The 12,344-nt window shown below is 44.2% G+C and overlaps 2 protein-coding genes across 2 annotated transcripts; one reads left to right on the top strand and one right to left on the bottom strand.

Annotated features, from left to right (window-relative positions):
- Positions 1-12: 12 nt before the first annotated feature.
- LOC116377434 (claudin-4-like) lies at positions 13-1,319 on the bottom strand. The gene has a single exon (XM_031839075.1). It carries the CDS (start codon positions 1,075-1,077, stop codon positions 430-432), a length of 648 nt encoding a protein of 215 aa, XP_031694935.1. The 5' UTR covers positions 1,078-1,319; the 3' UTR covers positions 13-429.
- Positions 1,320-3,065: 1,746 nt separating this feature from the next.
- Positions 3,066-12,335, top strand: LOC116377435 (septin-2-like). The gene is made up of 7 exons (XM_031839076.1): positions 3,066-3,150; positions 8,338-8,384; positions 8,802-8,901; positions 8,995-9,081; positions 9,503-9,626; positions 10,531-10,665; positions 10,813-12,335. The coding sequence occupies exons 2-7, from the start codon at positions 8,358-8,360 to the stop codon at positions 10,997-10,999; spliced, it is 660 nt and encodes a 219-aa protein (XP_031694936.1). The 5' UTR covers positions 3,066-3,150; positions 8,338-8,357; the 3' UTR covers positions 11,000-12,335.
- The last annotated feature ends 9 nt before the right edge of the window (positions 12,336-12,344 follow it).

Genomic DNA, 12,344 nt, shown 5'->3' with positions numbered 1-12,344 from the left:
GGTTACTGTACAAGTTTGTGCTGACAATGCACATCAAGGCAAAAAAAAGAAGAAGAATGTATATATTCGATGGCAAGAGCTCCTCTAGATAAGAAAAACTTTGCAGTTACAGCGGTAAACAAGTCAAAACACTAATAATGTCTAAGATACGAAAGCAGGTACCTAACAAAGATCCTCCTTTTTGTTGAGAGCATACGTCTTGTAGTCGATAGACTATTAAAAAAATCTCTTGTAGATACAAAAAGGATTTGTGAATGTGTGGTCCGAGCGTTTTGAATGGCCAGTGTATAAAAAACAGCATATGTGCATCCATTGATTTTCAAAGTTCAGATTTCTAAAACAAAAACAACAACTGCAGGTGCAACTATTAAGTTTTTCCAATAGCTGCAGGTCACTTTTGCGCACCGCCGTCCGCGAGCCACACATAAACTACACATAATTCCTCTTGTCATAGTCCCCGTTCGGCGTGGCTCTCTTGGTCGGTGCGTATTTTACCGAGTATCCAGAGTTCCCGCTGGATGGACAGGAGCAGCACAGCATCGATCCCCCGATCAGCAGCAGCGCCGTGGCCGCCCAGCCGATGTAGAGCGCGGCGCCGATCTCCCTCTTCTTGGACCCGGGCACCTGCGGGTTGTAGAAGTCAGATATGATGTTGTTGGCCATCCAGCAGAGGGGCACCAGCACAAACAGAGCGCTGACGATGTAGATGACCCCTCCAGCGTTCACTACCCGGGCTTTGACGTACTCGGCTTGGATGCAGTTGGTGCACTGCGCTCCCGCGATCACCACCATGAGCCCCAGCACGCCCATCACCGAGGAGATGATGGTGAGCGCTCTGGCCGCCTGTAGGTCGTGGCTGAGCGCGAGGACGGAGTCGTGCACCTTGCACTGCATCTGGCCCGTGCTCTGCACAACGCACGACATCCACAAGCCGTCCCAGATCGTCTGAGCCACCACGATGTTGGCCTCGATGAACGCCGTCACCCTCCACATGGGCAGCCCGCACGACACCATCACCAGGAGCGAGCCGAATACGCACAGCGATAGTCCCAGGATCTCCAGTCCGGCCGACACCATTTTCGCTCTTTGCGTTCAGTCAAGTCCGTGTGGAACTTTTAAAACTCTCTCCCAAATGTATCTTCTGGAGTGCAAAGGTATATTTCTGCTCTTTAGTTCTCGCCTCGACGTGAAGGAGCGTCGGTCGTTAGTTGCGCATCAATCACCACATTGGAGATGTAAGAGACAGCAGCTCCGGGTCTCTTTGTTGGTTGAGGCGATGTGAAAACAACTGGAATCACAGAAGCACCGGATCACGAATATCTGCGGGGTGGGTGGGTGGGTGGGTGGGGGGGTGTACGGACTAGAGGATAAACTTTCCATCCAATCAGCTGTCGCCGCATCTTCGGGGGACCAATGAAAACGCAGGGAAGTTGTGAGGCTGAATAAAGCGGTCCAGGGCGCATTGTGCGTTTGAACAGTTATTTACAATGAATAGGGGGAGCAGGAGAGGGTTCGAAGGCGCACGGTGGGGTGAGAGGGGGTTTAAGGCTGTGGAGCAGCTAAAATGCAGTGGTTGGGTGAATCACGCCACTTGTTATTGATTTTTCAGACATGGAGGCTAATGCCACATGTCTGCGGTGTACACGCAGCTTAAAATGGTCATTTCACACCCAATTGTGTAAGAGGCTCTTAATTGTCTGTCTTAAAATGACACAAAAAGGAAGAAAGAAAAGAACATGTCATATTTATTTTAAATGCAGGCTATTCACTTTAAATTGAAGCAGCCTTAACAGCTTTATCTCAGTGTGTTTACCAAGAGAGCCAGATCCTCTTCTGTTTCCCTGTCCGACAGAAACATGTAACAAGTATCAAGGCTTCCCTTCACCGGAACAATTTGCCGTCACACATTAAATTCACTAAAACGTTTGGATTATATAAAATGTTCTTTATTTGATTCTTGAAATCAAGTTTTTCTTGCTTCTTTATATATGAATTCATAAAAATGATTTTGTGATTATTATGTATGTATTATGTGTTTATACCATGTTATTGAATATGTGTTTTTGTATTATGTTTTTAATATATATATATATATATATATATGTTGGTGGGTTTAACTCAAAGTATAAAATAATTTGAAATATAATGACTTGTCAGGAACTTCATTGTTAATTATACTTTGTTCAAATTTAAACCGGAAATATCCCATAACGAGCCTTTGGTGGTGTTTTTGCACAACCTATATACATTTCAGAATACAATCCACTAGTGCATATTTAAACCAGGATATGCTTTATGTAATTACAAGAGGTATAAGTGGCACTATCACAATGTGAAAATACTTTGCTAAAAGTAATTGCATTCAAATTGTTATTCAAGTACTTTGGTATCAATCATTTCATTTAAATTGATTTTAAATGCTTGATTTGCTATTGGGTAGCTAGCTGTGTAGGCCTGTCCGTTTAAAAACTAGTTATGTTTTTAAAAGCTCATCATTGGTTTTGTTTCGTATGCAAACATTTGATCTGTAAAGTAATGTGTGATTGTCAAATACATAAAGTGGGCTACTCCTCGGAAATTAGTGAAGTAGAATAAAATGAATTAACATGGGAATGGAAATACCAGGACCTAAAATAGTACAAAATGTGTAATATATTTAACAATAGGCGACTTGATTTCCACCACTGGATATAACATAGGATATCCAGAGCATTTAAATATTGTATGTACACTTCGTGGTCATATAGAAAGTGTAATCTAGTAAAATATATTTCGTAACAAAGCCAGATATAGCTTGCCGGTTTTAAATGTACAATTTATATCAAATAGTTCAACGTCAAACATTCCCACGAAGTCATGGGTCGACAGGGGGAAAATGCCTTCTACTGGGGCGAATAGTTATAGAAACTGTCACACTTGGACCGCCATGTTGGATCCTAAACAGAATGATGTTTAGCTGGGACAGCCGTCCTGGCCGTTGAACCGTAATGGCGCCAGTGGCGGAGCAACAAGAAACCCTAATGACAAGCCTTCGGGGATGAGGGCGGAGCCGACTCACGGGAACGGTTTCCGGGTTTCCCTTCCTGGGCTGGGACAGCGGCAAGAGGCAAACGCTCCAGTTGATTAACACTTATTCAAAGTTACTCTCAGGTAAGGAACTGCTCCGTGGTTTGTTGTTTTATGTTCGTGTTCTTTTTTTTAAACAACGTGTTTGAATAAGACGGAAGGGAAGAAGAAGAAGACACACCGGAGAGTCCGTTGAAGCTTTGCTGGCAACACGACACCAGCCGCGGTAACAACTGTTGCTTGCGACAGTTTGACATGTTAACGTTGACAAAGTTTCAGACCCGTATTACACTCAAAGTCGGTTTATCAAAATACTTTTAAAAGAGGAAATCCCAGTTTAAGTAAATACGGTATTTATCTGCGCACGTAGAAATGAGACTCAGTGAGTGTCTGTCAGACTGGGTGTGGTGGACATCCAACTGTTACAAAGGCCTTCAATCTCCCCTATCCACTGACTCGAGCATCGATTTATAATCTCCGCACTTATTTGACACAAAAGTAAATATTCCCTCCTCTTCAGATTTTCACTGCAAAGATGAATGTCCAATACCTTTTATTTAAAAAAAACACTCAATGCCTTTTGAGCTCATTTATTGTCCCATTGTTCCAGTCCATACTTGATCTAACTGCAGGGAAACTCCCCACACTTCAGTGGGCCTGTACATATTCCTAAATCAGCCCCATTACAACAAAAAAATCTTTAAATCAAAGCATTGACTTCCACACATTTCCTGTAAAACCCGCTTTGTGTAACATTCCTGAACCCTGAAATCGCTCTCTAACATCCGATTAATCCTTGACCTTTTGATTGTAAGGGCATGTTTTGCGCAAAATAAATTTTGTGTTTGGACAACTTACACAATAACAGCGGGGAAACAATTACATATTGTCATTATGTGTCCGTCTTGAGACGTGGCTGAGGGCCACCATTGAAGAGTTATCATCCATCTTTTGCTTGTGCTTTTGGCTCAGTGAAAACATGCATATTTCACTTCCTTTTCTTGCTGAGTGGTGAACAACGCGGGCACAGAGCTGTGTGTGAGCTGTAATCTCGGGCTGGCAGCTGCACTTTACTTCAGAAACAATTTAGCTTTATACCCGGCTAGACCGCGCTCCGTTCTCTGTCAGGAGGACAGCATCTCTGAGCCCCGAAAGACGTCTCGGGCGTCTGATGCAGCACCTTCAACCGCTCTCTGACCCTTTCACCTTCCTGCGATCTTGTCTCACAAACACTGAGCTGGGAAGACATCTGTCTGACACTATTAACTACGAGAGGACGTTTCCTCCCGTTTTGCATTGTGGTGTGAATAGAAAAAACAAAAAAGTTGACAGACCAGAGTGGACCTGGACTATTGTGTGAGTCACGCAGCAGGATACCTTTGTTCACAAGAAACACCGGGTGAAGGAATAACTTTCATCCCTATGAGTATAGATTTATTCTGATAACATTGTCCGGTTTGACATTTAATTTACTTAAACCTGTCGGTCAAAGAAATATGTCTGCCCTCACTAAATAGGCATAACGAGGCTATGATTACCTCAATTCAGGGCTGCAACTAACACTTGTTCTCCTAGTTGAGTAACCTCTCATAACAATATATATTGTGAAATTTATTTATTTCATTAATCAATTTGCTATATTCTCACATCCAAATGCCCGTTAACAAAACATACAGATTCTATCACCAGGAACGAGCATGGAGACTAACCTTTAACCGCACCACAGTGTTAGTTTCACTATTAATCATCGATGCCCCCCCCACCTTAAACTTCATGGTACTGTACAGCAGCTGTGTGAGTAGCAGTGTTATGATAACATTTTGATGCCGTACGACTCCCACTTGTTTTGAGTAATTTCCTCCCCTGTCCCCATCATCATAAATGGCCCATCCTGTACTTTCAAGTGTGTGTGTGTATTATAACCTGTCCTGCTGGTTTCCTTATGCTTGAAAGGCTTTTTCATTCCGTGTATTGTACGCCCCCGCCCCCGCCCGTCTCCCCCTGGCTCATATTATATAGTGTTTCTAAAACCATGGCTTAAAAAACAGAATCATAGTTTTTATTACTGTCTCTCACCACTACTACCTTTGGTCCCCAAGGGGATACTTGATTACAGTCAAGCCCCCCCCCCCCCCCCCCAAACCTCACCTCATTATGCTCGCTACCTCTCGGGTCCCTTGTTGCCGTGATCAGTTGCCAGTAAATTACCGTTTTTTGTGGTCGTGCCACAGAGTTCACAAAATCTCCACGGTGTGGAATTATTGTTTCAATGTTTCCAACGAGAGCAGAAAGACTTCAAACCACGGGGAGGCGGGTTAACGGGCCCTCGGCTCTGCCCGTCAGGAAGGTGAATAGTTCTACCAGCCTTGTTGCTGCTGCCCCCTTCATGGCTTCCCTCCAGCCAATAAATCAACTGTAAATGCATTACATGCCAAGCACTTTGGCTTTACTAAGGTGGCATTGTTTTTCCCTGTTTGGCCCAAACTGTTTAATCTCCCCGTGTGTGTGTGTCTGTGTGTGTGTGTGTGTGTGTGTGTGTGTGTGTAAGCAAGCAGCTCAGCAGCCCGGCCGATTAAATGGCCGTTATTAAGAGAGTCTTATTGAAGTGTACCTCCTGCCTTGTCTGTCCTGTAGTGTTGTCTTTGTGATATTACAACTGCGATATTGGAGCGCTTTAATTAATCTGCTGCCGGGATAAACGCTGGTTCCCACAGAGCCTGTCGAGGAATAACACTTGGGGTGTGTGTGTGTGTGTGTGGGTGTGGGCCGCTACATTAAATGAGACGTTCATTAACAATGAAAGCACATTTATTATCATCTTTGTCGTGTTTTTAGGACTGAACCTAATGTTTGAGCCACGGTAGTGTTGTGGGTATAGGAATTGGGTTGTTTAGGCAGTCCATCACTTATTTATTTATTTATTTTTGCCACGAGACCATCGTGCATAAATCCACGATGATCCCCAGAGGATGAACCCCAATTAATTTTTTTTGATGACTTTTCCTCTCTCATCACCAGCAGCTCAGTTTTCACTCATCCAATAGAATTTCTCAACACCTGTTAGATTGATTGGCACATATTTTACGAACAGATTCATATTCCCCAGAGGATGCATCCCGATGACTTTGGAGATCATCTGAGTAGCACCACCAGATCAACATTTTATGGTTTTAAGAAAATTCTTTTTGACAGCTTTTGTATGAAGTGTCGGGACATTTGGGACACACATTCACGTTCTTCACAGGATGAATTTTGATAACTTTGGTTATTCCCCAACATTTCTATGCAGCTCTGCCTTCAGGTCAAAACGATGGTGTAGGACGGTTAACATTGGGAAACAATCAGGCTGAACAATGAATCATTTGGTCCATGAAATATCAGAAAATTGTGAAAAATGTCCATCCCACTTTCCCAGAGCCAAGGTTGACAAATTCAACTGTCCCAAGCCCGAAAGATATTAATTTTACTATCATAGAAGACCAGGAAATCCATTCATTCTTAATGTCAGTGCTTATATTTACACTGGGTTTAACTGGGTTAACCTTTTGACCCTGTGGCCCTCCAACCTGGCACCCCTCCTCCCTATATTATCAGTGTCTCCCCCTTGCTGTCCTGCTATGCGGTCGGGACCCGAATGTGGTCAGGGGTGAGGTACGTGTTCTCCCTCCTCCCCACAGCTGAGCTGCCCTATATAGGAAAGGCTTCAGGAACCAGAGGGATAAACAGCCATTGTTCTCCCTGCGGGCTCGGTGAAACCACGCTGTCAGTATGAGAGCTCTCTGCCTACTTTCACGTTAGACACACACAGAGCCCCCCCCCCAAAAAAACAACAAAAAAACAACTACCATCTAATGGATATAACGGTGAGAAATTCTTTCCAAAGTGTCCGCAACTGTGCGTTTGTCTCATGCCAAATAGGAGAAGGTCAATCCAGATTCCCATGCCCCCCCCCCCCCCCCCCCCCCCCCAACTACCATTACATAACCAGAGTGCATCTCCGTTTGGCAGCACACGGCGGCTTGCCTCGTTCTAATGCTTATCACACTCCACCTGTCAAGGGCCAGTGTGTCGGTGATAAAACAGAGCCTGTTCTTCCTGCTCCATCATTATGTAGCTAATTTATCAAGCGGGCTTGTTGCTCTGTCGTCTGCTCGGGGTCATCGAGTGTGTGTGTGTGTGTGTGTGTGTGTGTGTGGGGGGGGGGGGGGCATAGAGGACAGTTAAATGGTAGTGTGGGAACACCCTTTGTTGCCAAGGGGCACTCAATCTCTGCTCCTTCAGCGTGATAGTGTTAAAGAACAGGGTGGTCGTCACGACAGCCCGAATAATGACCGTCGTGAAGCCGACTCCATGTGCAGTTACAGTTTACAACATACATGTCCTGAGGTGGAGTCCTCTTTTGTGATTCCTGTTTAAAATAATTAGCCACATGTCATGGAGATTACTGAAACTGAAACTACGGGTCCTGATGTCTAATCGCTCTGTCGTGGCCATGTGGACGTCTTGTTAGGTCAGGTTTAGGGTGGGCCATACAACGACACAAATTTATAGTATAGCCTTCATGCAGAACAGCTTGATAGCAATATGGTGATTTTTTTTTCTTTCTTTTGTATGATTTCATTTAGATAAAGACCCATTTCTAGCATTTCTGGCAAAGATTTGACTTTAGCTTTACAAAGAGAGCATCAACAACCGATTCAGAGCAAAGCCCCTGTGGGAGCAATGAGTAAGCAGCTATGGCAGCTAAGAAAGTTATGTTGCAATGTTGCAATGCAACATATCGGGCTCAGTGGATTCCTTATGTCAAACCTAAACAGATTTACTTACAGCAAAGCAGCTTAATTGCAGAAATATTTGTGTCTCTAACACATTTTACCAGGAGAGAGTTTGAGCCGCGGCGAGTAATTACATTTGGAAATCAAAAGAAAATGTGATCAAAGTGAACAAAAGCAACATTGTCTGGTTGCACAAAAGAATCAGCACTATTATTAAATGTCATTCTCCATGACTTGACTTCATAGACGCTTATGGTTTCCTTTGGATAGATAATACATCACTTAAAGAATACAAAAACTTGTGAATTACATTACAGTGTGAGTTTAAGCAACGTATTTTTTATTTTTACGGTTCTGGAGAAATATTTTAATCAAGATGCCTGGAAGAAGTGTTTTTTTTGCTGTTTGCAGGGAGGAAGCTACACGAAGCTGTTTTTTTATGATGATTCATCTCATTTCATTCACCGCTTTATCTCTTCTTTTTTTCCGTCATCAGACATCCAGTAAGCAGCAGCGATGTCTCAGTCTGGAGAGAAAGGGAAGGTGAGTAACGGGCCCAAATGTCCACCACACACCACAGCCGCACAGAGTATTCAGGAGGGGATTCTAATAAGGCAGCAGTGATTAACACTCATGCTGCTCCTAATCTCATGCACACACACTCGCACAGGCATCCAGAGGGGATATCCTGTATACAAGTGTAAGTGTTCAGTGGCCAGGCTTTATTGCCTGTTGAAACGTCTCAGTGATCGGGCATCATCATCAACCTCACTCGTACACACTCACTAGCACCTTCTCTTCCCTAATAAAGTTATGGAAAATTGTAAAACGTAGGAAATCACATGAAACTGTATCTACTATCATTACATGTTTTTGTGACTATTTCAATACTTCCTCATTCATTTGCAGCTTCTGACCTTCATTTTGAACAATTTGTATGTGTTTTATTGTGCTCTGCAGTTCCCAGATGCAGCGGGTTATGTCGGGTTCGCCAACCTCCCGAACCAAGTGCACCGAAAGTCCGTGAAAAAAGGGTTTGAATTCACCCTCATGGTTGCAGGCGAGTGATCGCGCTTTTCTTTTAAAAGTAGACTACATAATGTCTTTAGAGAATAGAGCTTTTAATCTCCGTTCTCTCTCATTGTTTTTTCAGGAGAGTCTGGTCTGGGCAAATCGACGCTGATAAACAGCCTGTTTCTCACTGATCTCTACCCTGAACGCTACATCCCCGGTGCAGCAGGTACACACACACACACACACATGCATACACATACACAAATGTGCACACTGTAATAATAATAGAGAAATGTCTGGCGCAATGTCTCCAGCAGCGCATTATTTCAAGAGGAATGTTGGGAATGCCTGAGTCTCAAAATATGACCCTGCCCCTTCTTATGACTTGACTTAGGTTAGGACTTGTTCTGGCTTGAAAACAATTATCCAGGCCCTCCCTGGTCTGTGCAGATAAGGGAGAAAAGAAAAGGGTAGCTCTTTTAGATGACAAAACCCATGATTTCATATCCACCTTCTTTGAAGCCTGCGGTTGCGGCAGATGCTGCGTGTCAGCACTTAGCTCGGGCAGGATTTTTAAAGAAATGATAAAGTTCCACTCGGGTTCCCGAGGCCAACGGTTAATTGTTCCCGTGCTTCCGCTTCCGCAGAGAAGATTGAGAGGACGGTGCAGATCGAGGCGTCGACTGTGGAGATCGAGGAGCGAGGGGTGAAGCTTCGCCTCACCGTGGTCGACACCCCCGGATACGGCGACGCCATCAACAGCCAGGACTGGTGTGTGTGAGGAGGAGGAGGAGGAGGAGGAGGAGGAGGCGGCGGCTTGGGACGTGCTTCCTGGGACGTGCTTCCTGTACCGGCGTGCTCTCTCATCCTTCCCCTCCTGTCCTCAATGACTCCCTTTCTCAAGTTTCATCCCAAAAACTCCCTACTTCCTCCCTCTGCATTCCCTATGTCTAGATTTCCTTCAGCCGTGTGTGTGTGCGCGCCTGTGTGCTATCCTCTATTTCTTGTTGATTGTTCCGACATAGCTGTACGTTTACTCTCCCGACGAAGGCTAACAAAAAGGACACAACTGCGAACGAGATGAAATGACAGAAACAACCCGCTCTTTGCTTTCTCTCTGCAGAATATGTCTCTTGTCACCTTCTCAATAATAAGATAAATAATGTTTAAAAGTTAATAAAGCAAGCTTCTGCTTATTATAGACGCTTTAACTGTACATATATCAGTTAAGTTGGGTGCAATTGCAGGGTTTTAACGAATTTAAAGAACTACTGAATGCATGGTTACAATGCATGCTGTAATACCGCAACATCACAGGTTCAACTTTGTTGCATGCTCTCTCCCTCTCCCTCCATTTCCATTCTGCCTCTATGCTGTCATCTGTCTAATAAAGGCAAAAAGTGTCATGCTGTGCTTTCTGCCCAGAAGATGATTTAATGCATTCATCAGTTAAACTTTGTCTTTATCACACCAGCCGGTAATGAACACAAGGTTTGAAAGTAGCATATATCCTGTTTTTTTTCTGGTGATAGGAAACGGATCACTTATTACCGATATAACAAGATGTCAACTTTTCTGCAACTATACAAAGTGCAGCTGTAATTTAACGGTTATTTGGCGTGATTTTAAGGGTCTCCGTCCGTCTCTCTGCCTCTCTGTTTGTCTCCGATGTCAGCTTCAAGACTATCATCCAGTACATCGACAATCAGTTTGAGCGATACCTCCACGACGAGAGCGGCCTGAACCGAAGGCACATCGTGGACAACAGGGTGCACTGCTGCTTCTACTTCATATCTCCATTTGGACACGGGTAACCAAGCACATTGAAGATTACCTTAAAGAAGCCTGTTCCTATTTCTCTGTTGTCCCACCCCCTCAAAAAACATTTTATTTCTCAATGTTTTTTGACTGCGTCCTCATTGTTCTTTTTCTATTTCATGATCTCTTTCTTTGTCAGCCTAAAGCCTCTGGATGTGGAGTTTATGAAGGCCATCCACAGCAAAGTCAACATAGTCCCGGTCATTGCCAAGGCCGACACGCTGACACTGAGGGAGAGGGACCGCCTGAAGAGGAGGGTGGGTTTTGACGTCCACACACACACACACACACACACACACACACACACACACACACACAATATTTAGATCTATAGCCGTTGTTTCTACAGTATAATCATCTTTCCCCTGGATTTGATTCTTGGCACGATGTTGCCAGGATGTTTGGAATTTTTTTTATGTGCTTGTTTTTGTCTCATCTACAGTTATATGGTTTATCCATTAGAAAGTGGGTCACTGGATGATACGCTAACAATAGCAAAAAACAAACACCCATCCATCCTTATTGACAGCCCGGTGTGTCAGGCATCCGTGTGTTCATGCACGTGTACTTCCTCGCGTAATTGTGGCGATTTGCGGCGTGTGCCTTGTTTTCTTAATGAGACAGCCAGCCAGCCGAGTACAGGGAGGGACGACATGCGGGAGGAAACATGAGGCAGGGACATGCGCAGGAAGACAGTGTTGTATATAATATAGGGGCAGCACATCTCATACACGTCTCGACCCATCCCAGATACGTCCTGTTGGATGTGACCCAAAGTATCTGCCTGCACGCTCCTTAGCTTCCTGCCTCACAGTAGTGCAACGCAGCACAACTGATAACCTCTGCTCCACTCTACTGACCTAACACCTCACACCTTGCAAGCAAAAAATGCAACAAACATTCTTTTTGTCTTCTCAAATGTGAAGGATTGCCGACTTAATCTCGGTTTCACGTTAATATATATCAAATGTTTTTGGACATTTTATAGGCAAAACGATGAAGTAACCATCAGACTGACTGTAATGGAAAATGATCATCGGTTGCAGTCCTAGTTCAGGGGAAAAAGAAAATTGCAGGCAGTGAATGGGCTGTTGTTGCAAATGCCTGCTTTTTAATTGGAAAGCCAATGCCCAGACCTCCCACCTGCCTCTCATTGAGGTCTCGGAGCCGGTGGTCTGGCAGGGTGTCAGGCTGACCGGAGTCCAGCTCGGCTCCGTTCCCCCCTCGGCAGCGAGCCTGCTTTGTTCGAAGGCTCCCGCAGTCGGAGTCCTCGAAAATTGCTGATGCGCTGTCCCGGAGAGACAACAGGGTCACAGTCTCAGGACGCACACGGTGAATTTCTTAAGACAACAAGATTTCACATCCGCCTCATGAGGACAATACAATAACTCGGTAACTCCCCCTTATTTATATATTTTTCTTCTGTATCACAAGAACATTACAGAACAGACATTAATGTTGGAAATAAACCTGTCATGTTTATGGATTTTCTTTTTTGGTGAAGCATTGTGTCAAAAAACATATAGTGACATGAACATGGAAGACAGACGTAAAGAAAGACATTCAGACAATAACATAAAGCATCTATGATGACGTGGTTAATGAGTCCGGGAGTATAGATTACGTGTGTGTGTGTGTGTGTGTGTGTGTGTGTGTGTGTGTGTGTGTGTG

This window comes from Anarrhichthys ocellatus, unplaced genomic scaffold (genome assembly GCF_004355925.1).
Source record: "Anarrhichthys ocellatus isolate YVR2014 unplaced genomic scaffold, GSC_Weel_1.0 scaffold1245, whole genome shotgun sequence".
NCBI lineage: Eukaryota > Metazoa > Chordata > Actinopteri > Perciformes > Anarhichadidae > Anarrhichthys > Anarrhichthys ocellatus.
Note: the sequence above shows the minus strand (reverse complement) of the source record. Positions and strands in the feature narration are given on the sequence as shown.

Excerpts from the sequence above, each read along its gene's own strand:
- LOC116377435 (XM_031839076.1), top strand. The coding sequence starts at position 8,358 with ATGTCTCAGTCTGGAGAGAAAGGGAAG. Across the intron at positions 9,082-9,502 it reads CTACATCCCCGGTGCAGCAG|AGAAGATTGAGAGGACGGTG; the intron begins GTACACACACAC and ends CCGCTTCCGCAG. Across the intron at positions 10,666-10,812 it reads ATATCTCCATTTGGACACGG|CCTAAAGCCTCTGGATGTGG; the intron begins GTAACCAAGCAC and ends TTTCTTTGTCAG.
- LOC116377434 (XM_031839075.1), bottom strand. The coding sequence starts at position 1,077 with ATGGTGTCGGCCGGACTGGAGATCCTGGGACTATCGCTGTGCGTATTC.